Consider the following 25618-nt stretch of genomic DNA (forward strand, 5'->3'; position numbering starts at 1 on the left):
TTTTAAAACTACCAGAAACAAAAAATATTTCAACCCTAGTAATTTTCAAGCTGAACTCAAAGCATGCAATTGGTCTCCTCTAAAATACCTACCTCTTGACAAAGCCGTTTCATACTTTAACAAAACATTTTTACAGATCCTTGAGCACCATGCTCCCACTTGTACTGTAAGAACAAAAACTAAACCAGCCCCCTGGCTGTCTAAGGATACAAGGCTAAACATACGATTAAGAAACAAACTCTGGTCCAAATGGAGAAAAACTAAAGGCCCAACTGATCACGTAAAGTTTAAACAAATTCGTAACACCACTAAAAAATCCATATTCCTGGACAAAAAAAAAACTACTACCTCAAAATTCAACAAAACCAACAAAACAATCCTCAAAAGTTCTGGTCAGGTATCAACAAATTGCTCCACCCAGGACAATCCAAAACACCTACCCCCTCTAACCTAAGCCAAACCCCTCCGACCAAATTGCCGACACCTTTAAACACTTTTTCTCTGAAACAGTTCAGTCTCTAGCAACTACCTTACCTACTATTAACACCACTAAATTTCCCACACCAACCAACTTCCCCCAGTCTTTTAACCTTCAACCTATTCAAACATCTTTAATACACTCCTTGCTTCTTAAACTTAAACCATGTACTCCATCAGCAGACCTTCGCCCACCTGAATTCCTGCAAATTGCAGCTGGTGTACTTGCCTACCCTATTTCTATCCTAATAAACAGAACTATCTCTGAATCTTATGTACCATCCATCTGGAAAATCTCCTATATCATCCCTCTGCATAAGGGAGGTACCTCAACTGAATTATCAAACTTCCGCCCAATAGCCCTTCTCTCTCCCCTTGCAAAAATTATGGAGAGATGCATTCACCGGCAATTACTTCAATACCTACTACAAAACAACCTACTAAGTTGACTGCCAACACGGTTTCAGGCCACAGCATAGTACTACTACAGCTCTTCTATCCTTTACAGACTGCATTAATAAAAACAGGAATTCAAACCTATCTTCTGCACTCTTCTTAGACCTCGCAAAGGCCTTTGACATGGTTAATCACCAACTATTGATAAGTATACTTGAATCACTCTCCCTTGATCATCAACTAATAAAACGGTTCCAATCCTACCTAGAAAACAAGCTGTCCTGTGGGAAAACAATTTATCTTCTCAGCTTCCTATCACCCTTGGTATCCCTCAAGGATCCATTCTTGGACCTCTCCTTTTCACAATTTTCATTAATGATCTAAAAACCTCCCTTCCCCAAACTACATGCATACAATATGCAGATGATTCAACTTTGATATGTGATGCATCCTCCCCTGCAAAATTACATACTAACACACAGTCTTTACTGTAGTTGAAAATTGGTTCCATCGAAGATGTCTCCTCATCAACAAAAAAAAACTAAATTACTACTATTTCCTCCCACACAGAAGTCCCCCTCAATTTCATAGTGAAATCTAATAATGGCACAGAAATACCCCCTGAAACTACCACAAAACTCCTTGGTATAATAATAGATAACCACCTCAACTTTGACATACACATTAACTCAACTATTAAATCAGTAAATAGAAAACTTGGATTCCTCTACAGAATCAGACCATTTCTTACAGAGTCAGCAAAGATCTCTATTGTCCAAACCCACCTCATCTCCACCCTACTCTCCGCCTCCCTTATCTATACGAATCGATCCCAAAGCAACATAAATAAACTAGCAACAGCCTACAAGAACATAGCCAAATTTGCCACCGGCACCCCTTTCCGTACTCACCATTGCCTTAATCTTAAACTTCTAGGATGGCTGGAAGTACAAAACCAACTAGCTTACCAGCAACTCATTTTTATTCACAAGATTTTACATCATCCTACAAATACTCCCATACTGTGTAGCCTAGTTAATTCTTATAAAAACCTTCCTACCCTAAGATCTGCTAAAAAGCTACAAGTTGCCACCACTAAATCCTTTAATAAATCTGGGGACTGCCTATTCTCAAATGCAGTTGGCAACACTTGGAACAAACTTACAACTGAAATAACATCACTTACCTCCACCAACCTTTTTAAGAAAAAACTGAAAAACTTCATTAAAACCAAATGGCTTTGCCCCTGCTCCAGGCCAGACTGATACTTGCATCTTCTTTTTTTACTCTCTAATCTACTTCTTTTTGCTGAGATTTCTCTACCTTCTATATATGACATGATTAAACATTTTTTTTCTCTTCTAACTCCCACTGTGCTTTGTGAATTTATGTCCTATTTTGTTTTTTCTTTCCTCTTTTTCTTTCTTTCCTCTATATACTCACATATTTAAGTGTGTGTATTTATATGTATATATCTATATATTTTAATATATATATATGTGTGTATATATATATATATATATATATATATATATATATATATATATATATATATATATATACACACTTTCCTAAATAGTATTAGAGAATTTATTTATAATTATTGCTGCCAATCAATTGTATACTGTCATAATTTTTTCTGTATATGATGGACTATGTAATTTTTTTTTTATATATATTTCAACTGTTCTGGACTATGTATGTATGTATATATATATATATATATATATATATATATATATATATATATATTTTTTCTTTGTAATGCCTCGGAGCTTTTTTCCTCAGGCCTCTACTGAAAATGGACATGTATCCAGTTAGACTAGCCCGGTCAACAAATGTTAAATAATAAATAAATAAAAGCTATTATTCCTCCACATAACTTCTTAGGACGTTCGGACCTCAACCAAGTCCCAGAATACCCATTCACTATAAACACCATCCCTCCTGAGGAAGGAGTTGCCCGTGAAGAAGGAAAGCCCAAACCAGATAGGGAGGAAGGCATCAAGGAATGGATCAGCACCAAGCCCTCAAAAGACAAAGCCTCAAACACCGACAATGGAGAAGAGCAAGATGGCTCCAAAGATCCACAAATACAAAAGCAAGAAGTGATACCACGGCAGAATGTGTTTTCTTAATAAGACACATTCTGAAGTGGCCACCAAAGCCATAGATGATGGTAAGGTGGTTCACACAGCCTATCTAGATCTCGCCAAGGGTTTCAACACCATCTCCCATTCTGGAATTATAAACTCACTAAACTAGGTATAAATCCCTATGTCACAAGATGGGTTGCCAACTGGCTCAGTGACAGAACCCACACTGTGAAAGTAGCAGACTTCAAATCTGACTTCAGACCAGTGACAAGTGGAGCACCACAGGGTTCAGTCCTGGGTCCTCTCCTGTTTGGTATCTACTTCTCTGAAGTACAGGCTAACACAGAAGGTCTTTGGCTAACGAAGTTCACAAGTGACTGCAAACTGGGAGCCATAATTGAAACTCCTAACAATGTGGACATCATAAGAAAAGGGCCTCACTGAGACAGATGCCTGGTGTCAAAGCCATGGCCTCAAGCTCAATGCCAAAAAGTACACGGTCATCCCTTTTGGTAAAATCTCTGTACCCATTAACTACCACATAGGCGGTAGTCTACTTAACACCGAAAGTGTGATAAGAGACCTTGGGACACAGGTGGACAGTAGTCTCTACTTTGATAATCACATTGCCACAGTAGTCAGGAAATCATTCTATGTGGCACACCTCATCACAAAAGGTTTCTCATCCAGGAAAAAAGAGGTCATTGTTCCCTCTACTCATCACTCATTAGACAGAATACAGCTCCCCTTTTGGTATGTACCTCACAAGACATCAACAACTGGAAAGGCTGCAGAAATACCTCACAAAGATTACCATCTTCAAACAGATGCCCTATGCAGATGTATCAAAAAACTCCAGCTTTACTCTGTTGCACATTGCCTGCTCAGAGGCTATCTCTGCCTAACATACAAAGCTATGTCAAACCCAGAGATGTTGGACATGCTCCAATTAAAGAAATCCCACTCCTGAGCTACATGCTCTAGGGAACTAAACTTTGTCACCACAATAAACAGAATATGCTGGAGGGATAGATTCCTGTCCCAGAGACTTCCCCTACTCTGGAACAAACTACCTAGCTATATCAAACAAAGCTCCTCATTAGCACTCAAGAAAAATCTTGATGATTGAATGGGAAATAGGAAATTCACACTGGGGAACATGTCTGCGGCTCTGCTCGATAGGGGCACAGGAAAATAATTTTCTTGTGTGGAGAAAGCCAGGGTACCTTTTTGGCTAGATTTATATAAGCCCTAGGGCCAATAGCCTAGTACCTACCTATGAACCTAAGCCTGTGGTCAAAGCCCATCTGCACAGTCAAAACTGCACAGTGGTAAATGACGGCCTAGTGTAAATAAACAGACAGTCCTTAGTAACTCCTCCTTGAGCACAGACTTAACTCCCTATCTCATTTAGAATTTTCCTGATCAGGTAAGGTTAAAAGATTAAGGTCTTAAACCTCAGTGTATCAGGTGAGCAAACCCCTGACACATCTGACTAAAGCTTTACTTTCACTTTCCAGTGGAAATGTGGTAAAGTCCTTTGGTTTCTGGGAGCTTTGCTGAATCAAAGTAATAAAGAGTCATCACATGACTTATTACTTTACCTGCTCAGGCCGAGGTCTGCAGATGGCAGCAACCATCTATGATCATGAGAACAAAGTCAAGATGTCCCCATATTGCCTGGATAACATCCTTATTGGCTAGCTCCAAGAGGAAGAAGTAATCCATGCCTCCACAAGCCTTCCTTCTAAAAGGTTCACATGGTGAAAGTATAGAGAAGGAATAAGGGCTTAAGATGCTCCTTGTAAACCTGAGGGCCAATGCAAAAGTGTGAGTCATCGAAAGAAGAGGATGACCGCTCATTATTCTTGTCCTCCTCACAGGCAATTACATTAGGAGACTGACTCCTCACTTGAGTACGACTGTCATCCACTCCACCAGGTAAGGGGGGAATACACTCTAGCAATAAAATTTGGGAAGGAACAGAGTAACAAACATATCCTAGCTATCAATGGAACAATTCATTTTTGCAAGATGGCATGTTTGCCAGAAACCACACATTGGACACAAGCCCAACACGTCAGACTTTTCTCCCATAGCACACAATCATGCATCTCCTACTCAAGTTCCCACCTGCTGTCAACAGCTTCAGATTTAGCCCCAGGATATGAGCCCTGGAGAAAGAAAACTTGATGGACCTGCTGGCCAAAATAGGATGGGGAAAAGGGGGGATGCCCAGTACTTCTGGATAATAACTGGGTTACTCAAGGAACCACTGCAAAGGATCAAAATTGTTAAACTAAAGATCCAGTAAATCAAATGGGCTTGTGTAGGAGTATGATCCCCAAAGGCCGACAGCCTCAGTGGGGCATGCTCCTCTCATCTTCCTCAAGGATAGAGACTGTCAAGACTTCCCTACCAGAGGATAAGCCTGACAACTACTGGAACCAAGGTTGTAAGGCAAATGATCACTGGTCTTACCTTTCAAAGGACCAAACCTAGACCTTTTGTCCGGATGCCTGCCCTCATCTCAGTGCTCAGACAGGATACTCTCACTGGTTCCCTTTGAGTAACTCTAAGGCTGCACTCTTTTAGGTCATGAAGAAGGATAACTTTCTCTCCTGATGGCACCCGAGTGTGGCAGGATTAGTAACACTAGCACTTGACATATTTATCCATATCATGCTTTTGCTAGGCAGTATCTGTGTGGGTCTTTGTTGGTAATTAGAAAAACATCCACTCTGCTGGTGTTAGGCATGAACAACTTGAAAGATGAAAGCAAGGACTGTGATCTGAATTGTGCAAAGGGCAGATAGAAACTAGTGGGCTTAGGGAGAAGCATGAACTTGTATAGCCAAGCACATTGCATCACTGCTTCAGCAGACACAATATGCACCTCCTGCCCCGATGTTGGATCTCCTATATTTTTGCCTAATTATAACTGTAGAAGACAAACACAGGCAAAGGCCCAAAAATGAGGGTAACCAATATTAGCGCTCACACTATTTTTTTCATCTGGAAGAATAATATTTGGTATACAGCTCTGTTTAAGGTTCAATAAGAAGTGGAATAACCACACACTACCTACGGAAAGATGGATAACAAGAGACACATGAGTAGACAGAACTGATGGAAAACGTATATCGGTGCATCCGGTGTAATGAAAATCTTAACATCTGTACCTACTACAACTTGCACTTGGCTGAAGCTATTTTACCAATACTGTGTTTAACTTCCGTGTCAGTCAGAGATAAAGAGCCTAAATTTCATCATGTTCTTTTTGAAGTTACACAAACAGCTACTACTGCAAACACTTAACCTCTTATGTGTTTACATAATGGATATTTCTTTCATCTTGACTAGCTAAAGATGAGTTGGTGTAGTTCTAGAAATATAACTCTTAAGCACAGTCATATCCTAAACAGAAGACGCAAAGCACTGCATCCAGGACTTCAACCCTTGGGCATCTGGGTCATTCAAATACTGGAGGACCAGCATGCATTAGAAAGGAACTTTTCAAACAATTATTTTACCTTCCCTACACCATTAATTTTAATTCTTTATTAAGTATGCATGCTTGGCAAAAAAGGTTTAAGTACTTTTGTTTCAACAGAAAAACATATGCATCTACATATAATGAAAAAAATATGCATAATATTTGTGTGGTTATGAAAGGGAAAAGCACACAGTTAATCTATGTTCTCATTTTAAATGGGAAGTAAACAATCTTGAATACATGAACTGCACATGTACCCATTTAAAATGGGAGGAAGCAACCTACTGACACGGCTGTTTCCTGTGCCTCCTGAATTTATATTACTGCAACTGTAAAATCGAAAATGTTAAGCAAAGTGCAGAAAACGTAAAAATTATTTTAACACCCACTCTTGAAGGCCAATCCCCAATATTCTGCTGTAGCAGCATTTTTATTTACAAACAAAAAACAGCAATTTCCCAATGACATATTTACCATAAAAAAGCAATTTACAAGCAAGAACTGAGTAAATATAACAAATAAAATTAAGTAACACCAATGCATCCATATCACAAAAATCAGATAAGTAAATGAGTAAAATAAATCAAATGAATAAATATTTTTAAAGTTCATGCTATAAAACAATTCTTAATGGCAAGTTTATCAATTGATACACAGCATCAGCTTTAGCTAGCTTCATTTACTTCACATGGGATGAAGTGCGAGTTTGAGGTTACCGGTTTATATTGCAAGACAGTGACAAAGAATGAAAGCCATTCAAAATGCCCATATTAATACAATCTATTTCCTTATAGACCAAGAACTAAATTGATTTAGGTGAAAATACACAATTACATGCTTTTTCACCAACAAATAAATGAAAGTCAGCCTTCAGTCAATCTGCAATTCCATAAACATACACAAGCGTTTTATCACATTATCACCTCCTTAACACTGGGGAAAAAATCATTTTGAGCAATTCACAAACCTGTATGAGACTAAATGTAATGTTTTGCTGTAGTAAAGCTCCCCCTGAACTATCCCTTTCTATCTCACAATGAGAAATTAAAGCTGCATATTGAGTTCTCATTCACCTTAATAAAATGCCAGGGTCAGTAGAATAAAAAATTACACACGTCAACACTACTGTGTCTATGGATATATTTATTCTGCAGCTAATCGTGACTAACCCTTATAAACAGTTACTATCAAAATCCACAAATTTTGCCTGGGTCTGCAGCGCACAGGAAAGAGAGAGACCCGACTAAGCATTATATAACCAGTGTTTGCACAGCAGTACCGTACACTCAGACAGCTGAAGGTGAGGCTAAGTCATTTGGCGGGAGGGAGTCAGTCTGGTCCACTGCAATGACAATCCTACAGGAATGCAATGGGTATGTCGTACAGTACTACAAGCTATAGTGACACTGTACTGCATTACAGGTCAAGGGGAATGGTATGTGTGTGAGAAGCAAGCATCAATGTACCCAGGATAAATGGCTGCTACAAGGAGGGATAACATTTAGGAAAGGAACCATATATGCATGACAGTTCACTCTGGTACCCAACTCTACCCTTTCTGGAAAACAAATGGGCTTAGTCTATCACCCCAACCTGGGAAGGAATGGGCTACAGGGATTTCACCTCGTCAGAAATTAATGAGTTGGCCTCTCACCCTGGTCTATAGTATGCTAGAGGACAGCTTGATGCTCTGTGGTGGCTATTTAAAAAAAATCCCAAAAGCAGCAAGCCTGCTGCTACACCTCTATGGATTTTTTACTCAGTAATACAAAAACATGTTTTCTACTAGACATCAAACTTGAAATGGAGGCCTGCTCCTACAAAGTGGCACTGAAAGCTACAGTGAACCCTGGAAAGCTATAGCCAGGCCAGCATGTTAACTGCACCGGTTACTACATATGAACCAAATTGCAACTCTTACTATGAAAAAAAAAAATTCAGACTAAGTGTCTAGCATTCCCTAGAACGGCCAGGCTTGTTTATGAATCACCGCTGACTGGTCGAGTTTCAAAAACAAGTCTGGCTCCCACGTAGATTGTTAGAAACTTAGACCGGGTTATCTATATTTTGTAGTTAAGACAGCTGCAGTTTGGTTCATGTGTAGCAGCAAGCAGAGGTTAAAAAAAGAAATGTTGGCTGTGACTTTCCAAGATTCACCGTAGAGGTCACTGTGATGTTGTAGGCTCAGGCTTCCAGTTTACATTTGATATTTTGCAGACAACATGAAAGATATATACTTACCACAAACGATAGATCCATGTTGTCTGATTTTTGTCCGGTTCAACATGTGGGTTGTCGATCTGACCTCAGCACAGACGTTGAAGGTTCTTTCGCTTCCAGGGCTCTGACTTTTCCTACCCATAATTTCTAGTTTTCTACCCTAACACCTCAGACTGAGTCTGCTCTCATTCAACATAAAAAAAAAATGAATACTGCACACACATGAAAGGGGAAGGAATTTCAAACTACAGTTAGTACAGGACTCTTCACAGAGTTAAAGTATAAATTTTCCCTGCCATTGTGAAGCCTAAGATATCAATTTAGGAAGGGGGAAGGAGGGGATGTTGAACCGGAAGAAAAGACGATGTGGATCTATCGTTATGGTAAGTACATAACTTTCATATCCAATGCTGCACATTTTCATCAAATTCAACATATGGGACAGACTCCTAAGCTGTCACTCTGGGTGGTATCAAAGAAAGACATTCCTGAGAATAGTGGAGCCAAAAGACTATAGTGATCTAGACAGTACATCCAATTTGTAATGAGAAAATCATGGACTGTGGACCAAGTCACTGCAGCACAAATATTGTCACTGGGAGGTCTTTTAGAAAAAGTTACAGAGGTATATATTCACCCTAGTTGAATGAGCCTTAGGGTTTTGACTACAGAACCAAATTCTGTGCATTACAGACAAAGGAAATGAAGTCAATAACCATCTAAAGATGGTACATTTGGCAACAGCTTTACCCAATTCTCACTTTAAAAAGGCAACAAATAACCAATTGGATTTTCTGACACTTGTAGTTCTATGAAAATAGAACCTGAGCTGGCAAGGAATATCCAGCATATTTTATACAGATTCACTCTTGTTTGAATATCTGGGAAAAATACTGGTAAATTTACTGACTGATTCAAGTTTGCTTCGGATTCAACCTTAGGGATAAAGGATCCATTTGCTCTCAGGGAAAGTGTCTTTATGACAAAGAAACAGATAGGGAGGTGTGCATTAAAGTGTCTAAATCCGAAACCGGTCTAGCTGATGTAACTACTACTATTAAAATGTTTTCCAGGTCAAGAATGTTAGATCTACCAAGGACATGGGCTTGGGGAGAGGGTGTTGGGTTAGTGAAGCATAACGGAAATGCCCCATGGAGGAACTGGGTCCCTGACAGGGGGATGCAACAGAAAAGCTCCTCTCAAAAAAGCTTTAGAACTTTTCAGGGAAGCAACAAAGAATTCATTATGGCCAATATGAAAGTTTGCAATAGCTGCCATCTGAACTTTGATAGTCAAAAAATCTAGAAAAAAATTCTAATATGGACAGAATGGGTGATGAAAAGGGGTCCAAATCCTTTGGAGTTTGCCCAGAGAATCTTTTCCATTTACTGTGGTATACCTTTTTGTAGCTGGCTTCTGAGAAGCCAATATGATTCTGACAACTGTAGTGGGAAGACTGGCATCTCTCGTTATAGTTAAAACTGGAGAAACCATATGGTCATCTTCATGGACTTCTGGTCCAGAAGATGCAGTCTGGATGGGTAAGTGATAAATGATCCAACATCCAAGTGTGATATATTAGTAGAGGCCACAGGAAGAGAACAATGTTTGTTGGGCCAGAAGGGAGCAATGAGGATAACCCTGGCCTTGCACGGTCTGGCTTTCTGCATGAACTTGTTTATTAGAGGCAAGGGAGAAAAGCATGCAGGAGGCCCAGGGGCAAAGTGTGGACTAGTGTCTCCCCTGGTGGTTAACCCTGTGGAAGGATCATGGCAAAGTAACTGCTGCATCTCTGGTTGAGGTAAGAGGCAAAAAGGTCACAGTAAAGTTGGCCCCATCAATGGAAAATCAAAGTTGCCACTGCTGGACCTACAAACCACTCATGAGGAGTAAAAAAAAAACAGCTCAATCTGTCCGCTAAAAAAACTATGATCCTGGGATGTGCACTGCTATTAGAAAGCAGTGTGATGACATCACCCACTGTAAAACCCTCATGGTCTTTTAACAAAACAGGAAAACAGGTAGGAACAAGTTTCCCTTTGTTTGTGGATTGACCATACCACTGTCATGGTATCCATCTGTATGGAAATCACACCCTTGGGGATGTGATCTTGGAATGCCTTGAATACTGGGAGGACCACTCCCCACTCCAAGATACTGATGTGAGGAATGAACTCTATGGATGACCATGTACCCTGCATCAAGCTCCTTTCAAAACACTACCCACTCTGAAAGGGAGGAGCCCGTGGTTACCATTGCCTCTGGGGAATTTGTGTGGCATGGGCGGCCCTCAGTTACCACACCAACAGGCAATGTGCCATCTGCAGATTTGAGCAAGATTAATTTTTGCAGTCAATAGGTGAATTTTTGAGACCAATGAACTGCTAGGGTCCACTAAAGTACCCCATATGGTATCTGGCTAATGGAACCATCAGAACTGTGGATCCAATTAGCCCCAAGAGGTGTAAGATTAATCTGGCTGTGGGCGAGAGATGATGAAATACCTTTATGGAAGCTAGACGTAGGGATAAAATTCTGCATCAGAGCAGGCTGGCAGTCTGTAGGCTGGTACTGAGGTGGCATCCTATGAATTCCATTTGTTGGGTACGTGACAGATGACACCTGGGAAAAATTCACTGTTATTCCTAGCTTCACAACAATTAAGAGTACAAGATCCAGGTGGTGTAGCAGCAGGTGCTCGGAAGTAGCAGTTAACAGCCACTCATCAGGGTAGGGGAACACTTGGATCCCTAACAGCTGCAAGTACACTGTCACCACTGCCATTACATTGGTGAACACCCTGGGGGCTGGTAAGACCAAAAGACAAGGCTCTGAACTGAATGTGATCAGCTCCCAGATGAAAATGAAAGAATCTTCTGGAGCTCTTCTCTATCTTTGTATGATATAGTAAGTGTACTGAGGATTCAGTGAGCACATCCAAACATCCTTCCTCAACATGGGTAGTATGGACTGAATCATGACCATCCAGAATTTTTTCTGTTTCACAAACAGATTTAGGTGGTTGAGATTCAGAATGAGTCTGAGATACCCCAACATCTTTAGCACTATAAAGAACCTTGAGTAGATTCTGGACTCTGATCATTGGGGACTGGTTAGATGACTCTTCTAGCAGCTCTGAAATTTCCAGTTTATGGTTCCCAATGACTGAGTGGAACACCAGGTAATTTACCTTTTTTTTTTTTTACAGTGGAAGGGAAGAGAGAATATAATAGCCTATAGAAATTATCTTTAGACCCAGGAATCTGAAGTTATGTTTTGCTAGGCTTGTGGGTGGAAAACTGAGCATCCCCCAATTGCATCCACAATGCAGCAGCCGTGCAACTGTTAAGGGACGCTGATGTGACTTCTCTGAGACGGTAACACAGAAGCCCTGGTTATGTAGTCCGCCTCTGCCACGAGGAGGTCTATCACCAGAAGCGTTGAGGAAAAAATTCTGCCTTTAGAAATCACATTTTTTCCCCATCCTAGGAGCCCTAGGGAAGGATCTTTGTGGAGTGGAAAAATGGATTCTTTGGGTACAAAAAGTGTCAACCTGTCATGGAGAGCATTCAGAAAGAACATTTTAAAACTTTTCCCAAAGTCAGAAAGGAGCATCCAGGCATGACAGCTCATGGTGATACCAATGTCTGCTTCTCTTAAGCTGTGCCATCAGCTGCATTACAAAGCAGGCACATGGCTACATTGGACGTTTATTGCAGGGTAGAATGATAGGAATCCACTGTCTTTTGAATATACACAGGCAAGATACTGGAAAGGGATTTGGTGAATTACTTGGTCAAATCCCTCTGAAACCTGGTGATGTGAGCCAAATAATTCAGTGACCTTACAGCAAAGGTCGTTGAGGCACATGTCCATTTCCTGAACATGTCCATTGCCATGGACTCCCGGTTAGGGGGATGAACAGAGGAATTTTTTTCAGATACTTCCTTCTTCATCATTGTTGCTTCCACCACAGCATCTACTGGAGGACCTTTGCTCCAGTTTTTCTTGTCCTTCAGAGCTGCCAAAATTCTATTTGCTTTTTTGGGTACTGGCTCCACTACATCGGGGTCCTACCACACCTGTTAAGCCAAGAAATTGATGAGGGGGGTCAACAGCTGCTATTAACCAGGACAATGTTGAGCCTGAACCAAAAGCTTACAAGAACACTGATTCATCAAGTGAAATATCTTGGATGGGTCATCATCCTCTTTGCTTTATCAACTTAAGGTTTTCACCAAAGATGGCATATTTGGAGAGGAAGCGGGGCAACCTTTCACCTTCATCCAAATTGGTATCTTCAGTGAAGGACTCTGGAGAGGAATGTAAGTGCTTCAGTTTGCACGTCTGTTTCTTGTGAACCATTTCTGGTGGAGGGACAGAAGGTTCATAATCAGACTGGAAGCTGACATAGGAGATCTCAGAGGCTAGAAGTTCTACCTGTCCCTGTCTGGCAAGTAGATGGAAAGAAGCAAAATCCTGCTGGAATTTGGTCGGAACCAATCAAAAGGAAACCGCCTTCTCTTTAGGCACAGCTAGGACTCTATGAAAAGCCTCTAAAGACAAAACTACAATTGGTTCAGAGGACCTTCCTTTATGAATAGATCATCTCTCAGTGCTGATAAGCCTAGACTCTGCATTACACTTTAGTTCTGAGCTGTCGAATGCAGAAGCCCCAAGAGTTAGAGACGGCACTGCAAAGTCTGTCAACCCATCCCCTGGTCCCAACACCAATGCTGCAGCTCATAGTCTCTTCTCAATCCGAATGCATTGGGGTCAAGAGATAGAGATGATGTTAGGGTCTAACGCCAAGGTGCCTTGGTGTGGGATGTAAGCAGGGGAACCAGTTCCAAGGTAAGTTGGACCCATGCTAGAGAAATGATAGGAGGGTATGCTGGACCAGTACTTAGTATGCTCCCAGTGGACAGTACTCAGAGAACTCCTAGTTGGATTTGCATCGTGAGGAACTTCCTCATTATCCTGTCGATACCTTGTTCAGTCAGGCTCTGAGAAGACAGAGAGGCCGATGCCAGCAAGGGTGGTCTAGAGTATCACCTTTCTTGGAGAAAAGGAGGATGGAGTCTCAAGCTCACCTTTTCTGGCAAAAACTGGGGCTGAGGAGAAGAGGATTAGAGCAGAGAGGCTGTTGGTTCCAACCTCTGTATTGCTTTCAGATTCAGAGAACGCTTCCTGGAAACTAGGGATAAAGATTTGTCACCCTTATCTGACTTGCCTTTGTCTAATTCTTTCTCCTTTGGTTTAGCTCTCAACCCAACTTGTAAACTTTGGAGATGTTGCCAGTAGAAGATCCTGCAGAAGTAAAGGTGCCTGTCCGTGGGGGAAGAAGGCCTATGATAATTACTTTATCTTCTCTGCTGAAGAGGCCTGGCACTGAAATATGCCCAGGATAGGCAGCTGGAATCTAAGTGAGAAGCCCACAACCAACACGGAGACAATGGGGGGGGGGCTTGAGGGGGCAGCCTGTGCCTGCATTCAGTGCATTTTTTAAAATTTTGAGAGTCCACTATAACTACACAAAAACGGGACTCCTAACAATTGTAAGGCTACACTCAAAAAGTCACACAAGTAGTGTAATTATAACAGTATCTCAAAAAAGAGAGAGATGTAACTAGCTATGAAAAAAAACAGCCACTATAAATCACAAACTCATTAATAGTACTAATATTCTCATCACCAATTATCTAAGTATACAACTATAACAAATAATTTAAATAGAAAAGTAGAGAATATAAAAATCCTTGGTATGGAGGAGGAAAATTGGAGAGAAAAATACTTAAGGATATAATCCAAAAAATAAGCCCTTGAAAAACCCATCTGAAGTTTGAGATCTGAGGTATGAGGGTGGAGTACATGAAATTATGGGTAGGGGAGGAGTCAAAGGCCTGGAACCAAAAGAAGCTTCAGAGTCGGTGCCGAGGTCGGATCAGACAACCCATATGTTGAATAGGTCGAAAATAGACAACACTGGATCATGTTTTTGCATTACTGCCACTCATACGGTCCATCACTAGTACGACTGCCAAGGTCTTCCCCAAAAGGTCAACCTGCCATTTGATATCAGTGTTGGTATACTTAAGTATCTGATATGGGGGCTGCATGGGAACCTGAAAGTACAGTTTTGTACCTACCATAAATGTAGATGTTCGAGTGCTCATACAGCTGCAGTCATAACAGATAGGTTATACTGCCGTCAAGCGGGTCCTCGGTCGGCCAAATTCCAAAGTCTAGGTCCGGCATCGGTTGTCATCGCTTCCTCCCTGACGTCAGTGCGGCAGGGGTATAAAAGAGGCAACCGATGCCATTTTCTTCAGTTTTTCTTGCCCCAGATGTCAGGTGCCCCCAGAAGGAAGGCAAACATAATGTTATGCAAAAATGCAATGTTGATAAATCAAAAACAGTAGTTGCAAGCAAATACACCCTAAAAAAAGAGCACCCCAAAAGGTTATATGAAAAGGGTTTGTCATAAGGCCTGTCCTAAGAGGGGTTGGAGGGAGGGAAACCTGGACTGCAGCTGTATGAGCACTCGAACATCTACATTTATGGTAGGTACAAAACTGTACTATGTCCATCGTGCATACAGCTGCAATCATAACAGATGGGTAGAATCTCAAAGCTAAGTAAGGGTGGTAGGCACTAAGTGGAACTAGGAGTGGCTAGCATGCCCTGCAGGACTGCTGTGGCAAAGCCCGCTCTAGATTTAGAGTATAGTGGGAGGTGATAGTGCTTGGAGAAAGTGTGCACTGAACTCCAGGTGGCTGCTTCCAAAATATCCTTGGTAGGGACCCCCCTGAGGAAGGCTGCAGAGGTAGCTGTGGCTCTGGAGTGGGATCTGATGCATGCAGGCACAGTTTTTCTATGAAATGAGTAACAAAAGTGTATGCAGTGGGCTATCTATTTTGAAATTGTCTGTTTGGAAATAGCCTTTCCTTGAGCACCTGCAGCATAGGACACAAAGAGTTGCTCAGATTTCCTGAATGGCTTTGTCCTGTCCAAATAATACCAAAGTTGTCTGTGAATGTCCAAGGAATGTAGTAGTCTTTCCCCTTTGTTTTGTGGATTAGGATAAAAGGAAGGTAAGTGGATAGTCTCAAAGCTACACTGGATACTACCTTTGGCATAAAGGTAGGGTTGGTTCGTAAGGAAACTCTGTCCTGATGGAAAATGATGAATGGTTGCACAGCCATGAGGGCCTGTAGCTCCGAAACCCTGCGAGCTGAGGTGATAGCCAGAAGAAAGGTTGTTTTCCATGACAAGTACTGTAACTCTGATGAAGAAGCTGGCTCGAAGGGAGGAAGGGTCAGCTTTTCCAATACAAAGTTGAGGTCCCAAGCAGGGACTGGTAGTTTCCTTGGGGGTTTTATATTCTTTGCCCCTCTGAGGAACTGCCTTAAGAGAGGATGAGAGAATTAAGGAGGATCTGTGTTGTATTGTGCAGAAATGGCTGAAGCGTGGATCTTGATGGAGGAGAAGGAAAGTCCATTGTTTAACATCTCAGCTAGGTACTGTAAAATTTGAGGTATATTTATTACCCAAGGATTCTGTCTCTTCTTTTGATTCCAGGCACAAAATAGTTTCCATTTGGCGGAGTAGGCCTTTCTAGCAGAAGGTCTTCTGGCCTCCAAGATGACATTCTGCACCTCCTTGGAGAGTAGAAACTGTTGGGAAATCAAGGAATTCTCCATGCAGCTAGATTTAGAGTTTTGAGATGGCTGTGAAGAGTTTTGTAGTTGTGCTGGGACAACAGAAGAGGGACTAGAGGTAGGATCCATGGTGGGGAATGTGTCAGGCTCTTCAAGAGCGGATACCAGTGTTGCCTTGGCCAGTCTGGAGCAATGAGAATCATTTTCGGCCTCTCTGCTCTGGCTTTTAATAGAACTTTGGGCAGCAGAGGAAGAGGCGGGAAGGCATAGACTGCCAATGTTGCCCAACTGAAGGAAAGTGCGTCCACTTTCCAGGCCTGTGGATGATAGGTCCTTTTTCAACTGGCAATTTCTGTAGGTAGCAAAGAGATCTATGTCTGGCTGTCCCCATGCCCGAGTTATCTTTGTGAAAATTTGAGGATGCAACTTCCATTCGTGTGGATCTGTCATATTTCTGCTTAGGTTGTCTGCCAGTGTGTTTTCCTTCCCTGGCAGGAATTGTGCCTGTAGTTGAATTTTCAATTCCAGTACTGTGTTCCACAGGGTCATGGCTTGCCTGCACAGGGGGTATGAATGAGTTCCCCCCTGTTTGTTTATGTATCACATCACTGTGGTGTTGTCTGTCCTTATCAATAGCTGGCCTGGATGCAGTAGGTCTTTGAAGGTCATAATAGCCTTTTGCACAGCTAGCATTTCCTTTTGGTTGATGTGAAGGAGCTTCTCTTTTCGTGCCCATTTTCCCTGAATGCACTGATTTGTCATGTGTGCTCCCCATGCGTAGTCTGAGGCGTCTGTTGTGATGATTTGAGTTGCTTGAGGTACACAGAAAGGAAGACTTGTGTTTCTTTGGCAAGCTTGAGCCCACCACATAAATTCCTTTTGAAGGCATGGAATGAGTGGTATAATTGCTTCCAAGCTGTGGCTGTGTTGAGACCATAAGTTTTTAGGTACCATTGAAGTTTCCTCATATGCAGCTTGGCACATGGGATAAGTAGGATGCAAGATGCCATGAATCCCAGAGCCTGCAGGACTTTCCTTGCAGTTAGCCTGGTGTAAGTTGCCATTTTTCTGAAGCATTGAGACAGTTGCCCTTGCTTGTCTGGTGTGAGGTAGGCCACCTGGGTGGTTGTATCCAAAGTTGGCACCCAGGTAAATTATTTGTTGAGAGGGTATCAGTTTTGATTTCTTTTTGTTGACTGTGTATCCCAGGAAGTTCAACAGTTTTATTACAAACGCCAGGTGCTGCAGTAGTATGTCCTTGCTGTCCTCTTGGATCAGGCAATTGTCCAGATATGGGTAGATTTGTATCCCTTGTAGTCTGCAGAAGGCGATTACTGATGCCAGGCATTTCGTAAACACTATGGGCGCAGTAGATAAGCCAAAGGGCAATGCAGAGAATTGGTAATGGGTTGAACCTGCAAGAAATCTGAGGTATCTTCTGCAATCTTGTCTGATAGGGACATGCAGGTATGCCTCCTTGAGGTCCAATGTTACCAGCCAAGACTCCTTGCCCATCATGGGAAGAAGCTGCTGTAATGTGAGCATCTTGAATTTTGGCACCTGTAGATAAGTGTTTAGGATGGACAGGTCTAAGATAGGTCTCCAATCTTTGTCTTTCATTGGTACCAGGAATAGTCTGGAATAAAACCCTTGACCTTGTTCTTTTGCAGGTACCTCTTGAATTGCTTTCATGTCCATGAGAGCTGAAATTTGTTTTTGTGCCTCTGCCCTTTGATTTTGTGGCAGGTTTGGCATGCCTCTCATTTTTGGAAGGGTGTGAAAGTGGAGCCTGTAGCCTCTGTCTATAATGTCCAGAATCCATTTGTCTTTTGTAACAATATGCCAATTTTTTGAGAATAATGTCAGTTTTCCGCCCAAAGGTGCTGCCATTAAAGCTTTGCTTGGCAGGTGTAGGGGGAAGTCATTGTGTCTGTTTTCTGAAAGACTGTGATCGATCTTCTCCACCTCTTGGGGTTGGTGCTTGCCACTGTCTGGCTCTGAAAGATCCTTGAGGTTGCCATCTATCCCTTGGATGCCTGTATCTGCCCCTTTGAGGTCTGTCCGTGGCTGGAAAGGACCAATTTTTTGAAGGCCAGTTTCTGCTGAAACGTGGAGGCTGTACCTGCAGGAAATCTTTCACTGTTTGCATTGATTTCGCTTTTTCCTCCATTTTCTTTAGCACCTCCTCTGCTTTAACACCAAACAATATATCTTTTTGAAGAGGTGCATCTAATAATTTAGCTTTGACATGATCTGGTAAGGTTTGCTCTTTGAGCCAAGTATGCCTACGTATAACAGACCCCGTAACAGCAGCTCTACATGAGGCCTCTAAAGCATCAAAATCACACTGCAAGGTATGTTTCCCCACTTGCTCTGCACCATGCAACAAATCCTGCAACTCTTTTAAATCTAGTTGTTCTGGTTGTGTCATTTTGCTTTTCAGCTGAGATATCAAAAACTGTTGATACTTTAACATATGGAACTGACAGTTTAATGCCCTCATGGTTAAAGTGGCCGAGGTGTACACCTTTTCCCCCCACCTTTCTAAAGATCTGGAATCTCTCTCTGAAGGTAATGGGTTTTTAGCAGTAGAAGCCTTAATTCCCTTGGGACCCTGTGAAATAGTTTCTGGGTCAGCAGTATGGCTTTTATATGGGAACTGGTGAGAATCAGGAACCCGGTAATACCTGTCTGGTTTAACAGGAGCTGGAGGCAAAGAATCAGGATTAAGGCTGGCTTCTGTGTACACATCATCCAATATATCTAAAACAGGAGGGATAGCCAGAGGCCTATGCTGGGGGAGCAGAAGAAATTCCCCGAGCCTTTTCTTGGAATCTGAGTAATCTTGGCCTTCCCAGTGAAAGTGTTCCCTCAATGTATGCAGGGTTTCCCCAAAAGAGAAGTCCTCAGGGGGGGGAGACCGAGGGAATAAACTCCTCTGCATCAGAGTCTTCGAATGGAGAACAGGCACAATCCTGGTCCTCAGATAGTTCTGAGGTAATAGAAGCTTGATCTGAGAAAGGGTGGTCTTCCTCTACTCTAGGCCTTTTGTCAGAGGGGGGTTGAGAATCCCTGATAGGAGTAATCAAATCCTTAGCAATTTTAAGCATCTGCTTTTTAGGCATGGTGCCTTGAGCGGGTGTTTGAGGAACCTGTTTTTTGGTTTTCATGGCTGTTTTAGATTTAGTGAAGGCTTTAATAGAGAAGGAGGAAGGCCTGAAGACCCCTTGAGAAATGGCAGGCCTGTCTAAATTCTGAGTTTCCCCGCCAGGAGTTGAGTCGGTATCTGTACTAGGAATGGGAGCCGAGGAGCCTGCGACCTCGGGTACTGAAGACACCGGTAATACATTGTCATTGGTACTCAGGGGCTGCGTAGGTGCCTCGCTGAGTACCGGAGAACCGGTAGTCGGCCTTAGCGTGGTATCAGTAGGTGGTGCGGACCTCGTATGCAGGTCCTTATCTTTGTGTTTTTTGCTCAAAACTTGAGTCTGAGTATCCAACGACATATTATTATTAAATATTTTGCCAAAAAATTGAAGGGCGAACTCTGCCCGACGCTTAATAGTGCGTTTGTTGAATCTAGCACAAAAACGGCAGGCCGAGACGTTGCAGTCTGGGCCTAAGCAAGGTATACAGTAAGAGTGGAAATCCTTATGCGGTATTTGCTTCCCACATGAAATACAATTATTAACTTTGTCTGAAATCGGTCAGAGGCAAGAAAAGTTTCCCCCAAAAAATGAAAAAAAAAAAATGGCGTTGGCTGCCTCTTTTATACCCCTGCCGCACTGACGTCAGGGAGGAAGCGACGACAACCGACGCCGGACCTAGACTTTGGAATTCGGCCGACCGAGGACCCGCCTGACAGCAGGATAACCCATCTGTTATGACTGCAGCTGTATGCACGATGAACATCCGGATATTCTGTTTTTGTATTTTGGAATGCAGTCCCCTTCTCACAGTTTTGTTCATCTGTGATCATTCTTTTCTGAGTTTATCTCAGATGTCTGTCTTTTCAGGGAGCCCTCTACACAGTACTTTATGAAATGCCTAAATGTGTTGTGACTACATTTATCAGTATAAGAATTTCCTAGATTCAGCTGGAAAATTTGAATGACTCTCACCCTTTAAAGATATTAAGTGAGTAGTATGAAAGTTACGATTATAATCTAATATATGATTTATAAAGATTTTACACAAGTAATTTCCAAATACTTATAAAATTTAATAAATAACCCTGACAAATCTAAAAGCACCATTTAAGAGTAAAATTCCCTTAAAATTGCTAGGTGTGACATACTTGAGTCCCTCTGAGCTAATATTAACTCTCAGAAATTTTGAATAATTTTAACAAATGGAATAAAATACATGAACATTTAAGATGATAATCAAACTTGTTGGTTTCCTTAACATATGCATCATTTATGAATTGTATTATTCATTAATAGTGTTGTGTGCAATGCAACAGCAGGTTACCTTAACTCTTCATATGACGAAGGCTGTAACTGGCAGTCAACTATGACTGCAACATTTCTTCTTCTCAACTAAATGGCCTTACTAAACATTTGTTTCAAGGCCATTTGGGAGGTCTTCACAGAAAACAAAGTGTACAGAACAAACTAAGTAGACTACTAAACTCATAAATCTGAACAATCTTAAAATGTTTTATGTACTGTAAATATTTACAAAAAATAATAGTTATACATTTACACACTGCATCAGTTACACTGAAAATAAAAACTAAAAACCAAAGTACAAACACTACAACAATATGTTCTTTTTCACAGTACATAGTTATTTTAAGCATGTAAAAGATGCAGCTTTAGCAATTTTTGTAATATACATACATAAAAACTCATAAGGGACTCAGTTATGAACTCACCTATCTGAATTCAGTATTTTATTAATGCATGACTTTACTAATGTACTTATATTCTGATTCTGCACTTAATTAAAAATGAAATGAACAGTACTAGTTCAACCTAACAAAAACATTACATTTTTAACTGATTACCCTAAGAAAACATGTATATTTCACTGCCAAAGCAGGTCTGAAATATTCATAGACCATACTCTACTGAAATTGTTCAGATATTAAAATCAACCACAGATGAGCTGCAGAACACCTTTTGTCACACACTTTATAAATGCAAGAGAATAATGTTACAGAACAAGGCACAATTTCATTGCTGATGCCAAATCTGTCTCTCCAACTTAAAACACAACTTTACTAAAAATAAACAAAGTCTATTGCAAAACTATACCGGCTCAATTTAAAGTTTCTGAAATACTGCTTAAGATATAGTTAAATGTGTTATGGCTTGATACCCTTAACACTGCTAGCAGTGGAAAAAGTGAACAGTATGCCATGAAAATATAGGACCAAGTTCATCAGACATGACCTTCTGAAGTTCAGAAGGCAATTAATTGCCACATTAACAGCCCCATATGGTTATAACAACCAATAAAATAGAGAAACTTGGCTTCCTTTTCATACAGCACATTTCTAAATGCCAATGCATTGTAACTTTTTACTTTTGGTGAAGTCACTCTTTGGTTAAATAAAAAAAAGGGGAGGGGGTCCTTAAATAAGTTCACTTACTTTACAAAGTTATTTTGAGTGTATGGGGCTTCGAAAATTTAACACCTGCTTTCTGCAAACTAATACATTACTGAAAAACAACAACTTGATAAAGTTTTTTGCACATTTTGGTCTGACTCAAACATTAAAAACAGTAGTAGTTTTCCTGATATGTGTTCAATGAGGTTTCTTTTAGTTGTCAACTCTTCATCAGAAAAAGCATGATTGCTCTTTACTTCACTGTTACCAGTAGGTTTGAGAAAATATTTCACATTTCCTATAGTATACTGACCTAACATGAATGAACAGAAAAATAGCACCACATACGACAATAAATAAACCACCTTTGGTCAAGAGACCTAGCATTCAAAAAGTGTTTCCCTATTTACAGCAGTTGTGCAACAAAACAGGAAAAATCCTGCCTTTTCAAATGCAGAATAAAATTCTTAGTTTGACATTACACATTTTGCTACTAGTTTAATAAGCACTAGTACAGTGTACCGAATGCATTTTTTGTCCAGATCAGTCCTACTTCTGCTATTAACTCACCAGTGCTGACTTCAGGTACTTGGAAAGAGCAATACTAAACAATTTATCAGCAGCATTCTGGATTATAGATACCTTGGGTAGAGGAACTATATAAGACAATGAAATCATAAGTCAGCCTTGGGAGCTTTTTAAAGAAAATTTAACAAGAATTCTAGTTTCATGATAAACATTACAAACCAACTGCCATAGTAAACTGTTGCACCTTTGCTGTAAAACAGGAAGCGACAACCACTTTAAAAGAAAGTGAACAGAAGTTATGGCTTTTCCTTTGCACTAAATGCAGTTTCAGAAAAAAAATTTGCTCAGCAAAGCCTCACCCTTGCTGACTCTGCTCATTTCACTCCTCTCATGCCCACAAATCTCAAATTCCTCTAGACCTCCACATCCAAGAAAGACTGATATCACTAACATTTCAAAAAGAAAAATTACATACATTATTCACACAGCTAAACCTACAGAGTCCAAACAACTTTTCTGCAGCGTGCAAATCATCTTCCTGGTTAATATAGGGCAGTTTTTTTTCCCTAATGAAAATGGCAATTGAAAAACTTGCCTTAATAATGTTTGGCCTCCAGTTTTGGGTTTGGCATCAAAATCTGAAAACCGTGTGAAAGTCAGTAACCCTACTGAACTTTTGCTGCAGACATGTCACTTAAGCTTTAAGGATCCATAAGATTTCTGAACTGCTACCAACTAAGTGCAAAGGAGATGCACTACACATTTCTACCACTTCTGCAGTAAACAGCAGAGATTTGTTAAACTATAAAAAATATGTTTAAATGCTATATACTTTTCAGGGTGATAGCACACGTTTTTGTATCACTGCAAAATGTATACGGACACCATTCTGCATGACATTTTAAACACACAGTTTCACACTCATGGCATATTCAAAAGGCTTATAATGGTGTACTGTAGAGTGAGTTATCTTGAATAAAATACAGCTTTACTCTTCCAATGTGTGTTCCTATAAAATAAAATATTGTGCATCTTATAAACCAAGAAATAGCAGTCTAAAAACATATAGTACAATCTATACATAGCTGAAAGTCTCACTGAAGAGGAATTCAGAAACTAAACCATTCATACAGGCATTCCAAACATAAAAGCATACTGAGTGAGAACCTTGAGTTTTAGTGACAATCTTTAAAAAACGTGGCATTTCATGGCCCTTTCAAGATCACTTTAACAAGTCAGTACTGTTTTGCTCATAAAAGCTTTTTGCATTTCAGCAACAGCCAAAATTTAAATGTGTCCTTTATGCATAAACAAATACAACTTTAACAAGCATCTTAGGAGGGCACGAAATTAGAGGTAAGTGAATGCATTAGTTTCATGGAAGGATGAATACGAATACTACTGAAGTAAACCTAATACTTCTTGATCAGTGTGCTTTGTTTTAATTCAATTTAATGTCCATATTTAATCAGCTATGTTAGACATTGAATGAATGTCCATACTAGAATTCATATTAGTTTCAGAAGCTGAAGCGTCATCCAACTCTTTCTGTTCCATGTATGCCTCTGTTCTTTCAGGTGATTCTACACGATTTTTCAGTTCTGTAACTCCAGGATGATTTTTCCTCAAATGCTGATTTAGAGTGCCCTGAAATGGAAAACATTTTCCACAGATTTCACATCGGAAAGGTTTGTCATCTGTATGGCCACGAATATGATACTCAAGCTGGTCCTTGCGAGTATACTTCTTGCCACAAAACCTGCAAACAAAAGGTGTTATTCCCATGTGAAGTCGCATATGCCTATCAAGGCTGCCTTTCTGATTAAATGACTTCCCACAATAAATGCAAATAAGTCTTTCATTGTAAGGATACCAGTGCCCTCGTACATGCCTTTCTCTTACACTGTTTTCAAATCCTGGGTTAGTTAAAGCAGCATCATTTTCAGTTCCCTGTACAATACCCTGAATTTCTCCTGGTAACTGTATACTTCGTTTCTGTCGTGCCCTGCCACCTCGCAGGTTGCTTAACATGGATCTTGAAGGGCTTGAGCTACTAAGGCTTCCATAAGGTTCAGACATATTACTAGTCTGTGAAGCAGCTGCAGCATATTGATAAGTATGCTGAACTACAGAGCCAAAAGATCCAACATTTACAGCCATTACCTGCTCACCATCAACCATTTCTGTATGGTATCCATCATCACCGACAGAAGAGCTATCGGAACAACTGGGTCGGTCGGATTTTTCTAGTTTCACTTTCACTTCTGCAGTTTGACTCTCTTTTGCCATCACTTCTCCCTGCTCATGATCACCTTCCATTTGAACTTCATGTTCTGAAACACTACCAGTGCTGCCACGATCTGAATGCCCCTCTTCCTGCAAACGACTACGCAGACCTTTACCAGACGCTATATCCATTCTTAGATCATTAGTTACAGCAGACTGCCTGGAATGAGAATAATATGGTGGTGATATCTCCACTGGATTTATAAAGTGGCTACTATCATTAATCCCATTATGGGCTCCTGGGTTGTCGTCATGACCAACAGCAGACGAATCAGCACCAGCAAGACTAAGTTTTGAATGAATACTCTCCAAAATATGAGTGCATTTATCAATGACACACTGCATCTGCAGAAAGCTAGCAGCAGTAAGATAGCTTACAACATCCTTAAGTTGTAAAGACATTCTCCCAGTGTAACAAAATGAAAGTAACTGCTCAAAAACTTCGGGGTTTTTTATAACTGATATTGATAAACCACTCATGGTGGTTAATGCAGAATGGTCTCTGAAGTAGGGAGAACTAGCAGCCAGAACAGCTTTATGAGCCCTAAAAGGCTGGCCCTGGATGTGAACAATGATGTCACACAGCTTGCCTTGCAGACGAAGTTCATTTAGCTGGCTTAGGACAGTGTTGCTGTATTCTGGGACATCAAATTGAATGTAACTGTCACTGTCCATTTCTTCTTTGATAAGGAAATTACCTGCAAAGTAAAAACACACGGATCAACTATAACAGATAAATAATTTGCTTAAGTTTATTCAGACTACACAATTTAACTTACAACATACAAAAATAGGCTACTCTCAGTGACCAGTCCTGATTTTGAGTTATGTCTGAGCAAACAGCTTAAGACTGTGCTGGAGACGGTTATTTACCAGCTGACACTCACTCCAACAGCCAGTG

The 25618-nt window shown here is 40.8% G+C and overlaps 1 protein-coding gene across 1 annotated transcript in view; it reads right to left on the bottom strand.

Moving 5' to 3' along the window:
* Positions 1 to 20989: 20989 nt before the first annotated feature.
* Positions 20990 to 25618, bottom strand: part of ZBTB34 (zinc finger and BTB domain containing 34) — a 343310-nt gene continuing 338681 nt past the window's right edge. Inside the window, exon 3 of the mRNA XM_044058562.1 lies at positions 20990 to 25415. Coding sequence (XP_043914497.1) covers positions 23896 to 25415 — 1520 coding nt within the window. The 3' untranslated portion in view covers positions 20990 to 23895. The remainder of the gene's footprint in view (positions 25416 to 25618) is intronic.

This window comes from Protopterus annectens, chromosome 16.part0 (assembly GCF_019279795.1).
Source record: "Protopterus annectens isolate FY-2018-M chromosome 16.part0, PAN1.0, whole genome shotgun sequence".
In the NCBI taxonomy this organism is placed as follows: Eukaryota; Metazoa; Chordata; order Ceratodontiformes; family Protopteridae; genus Protopterus; species Protopterus annectens.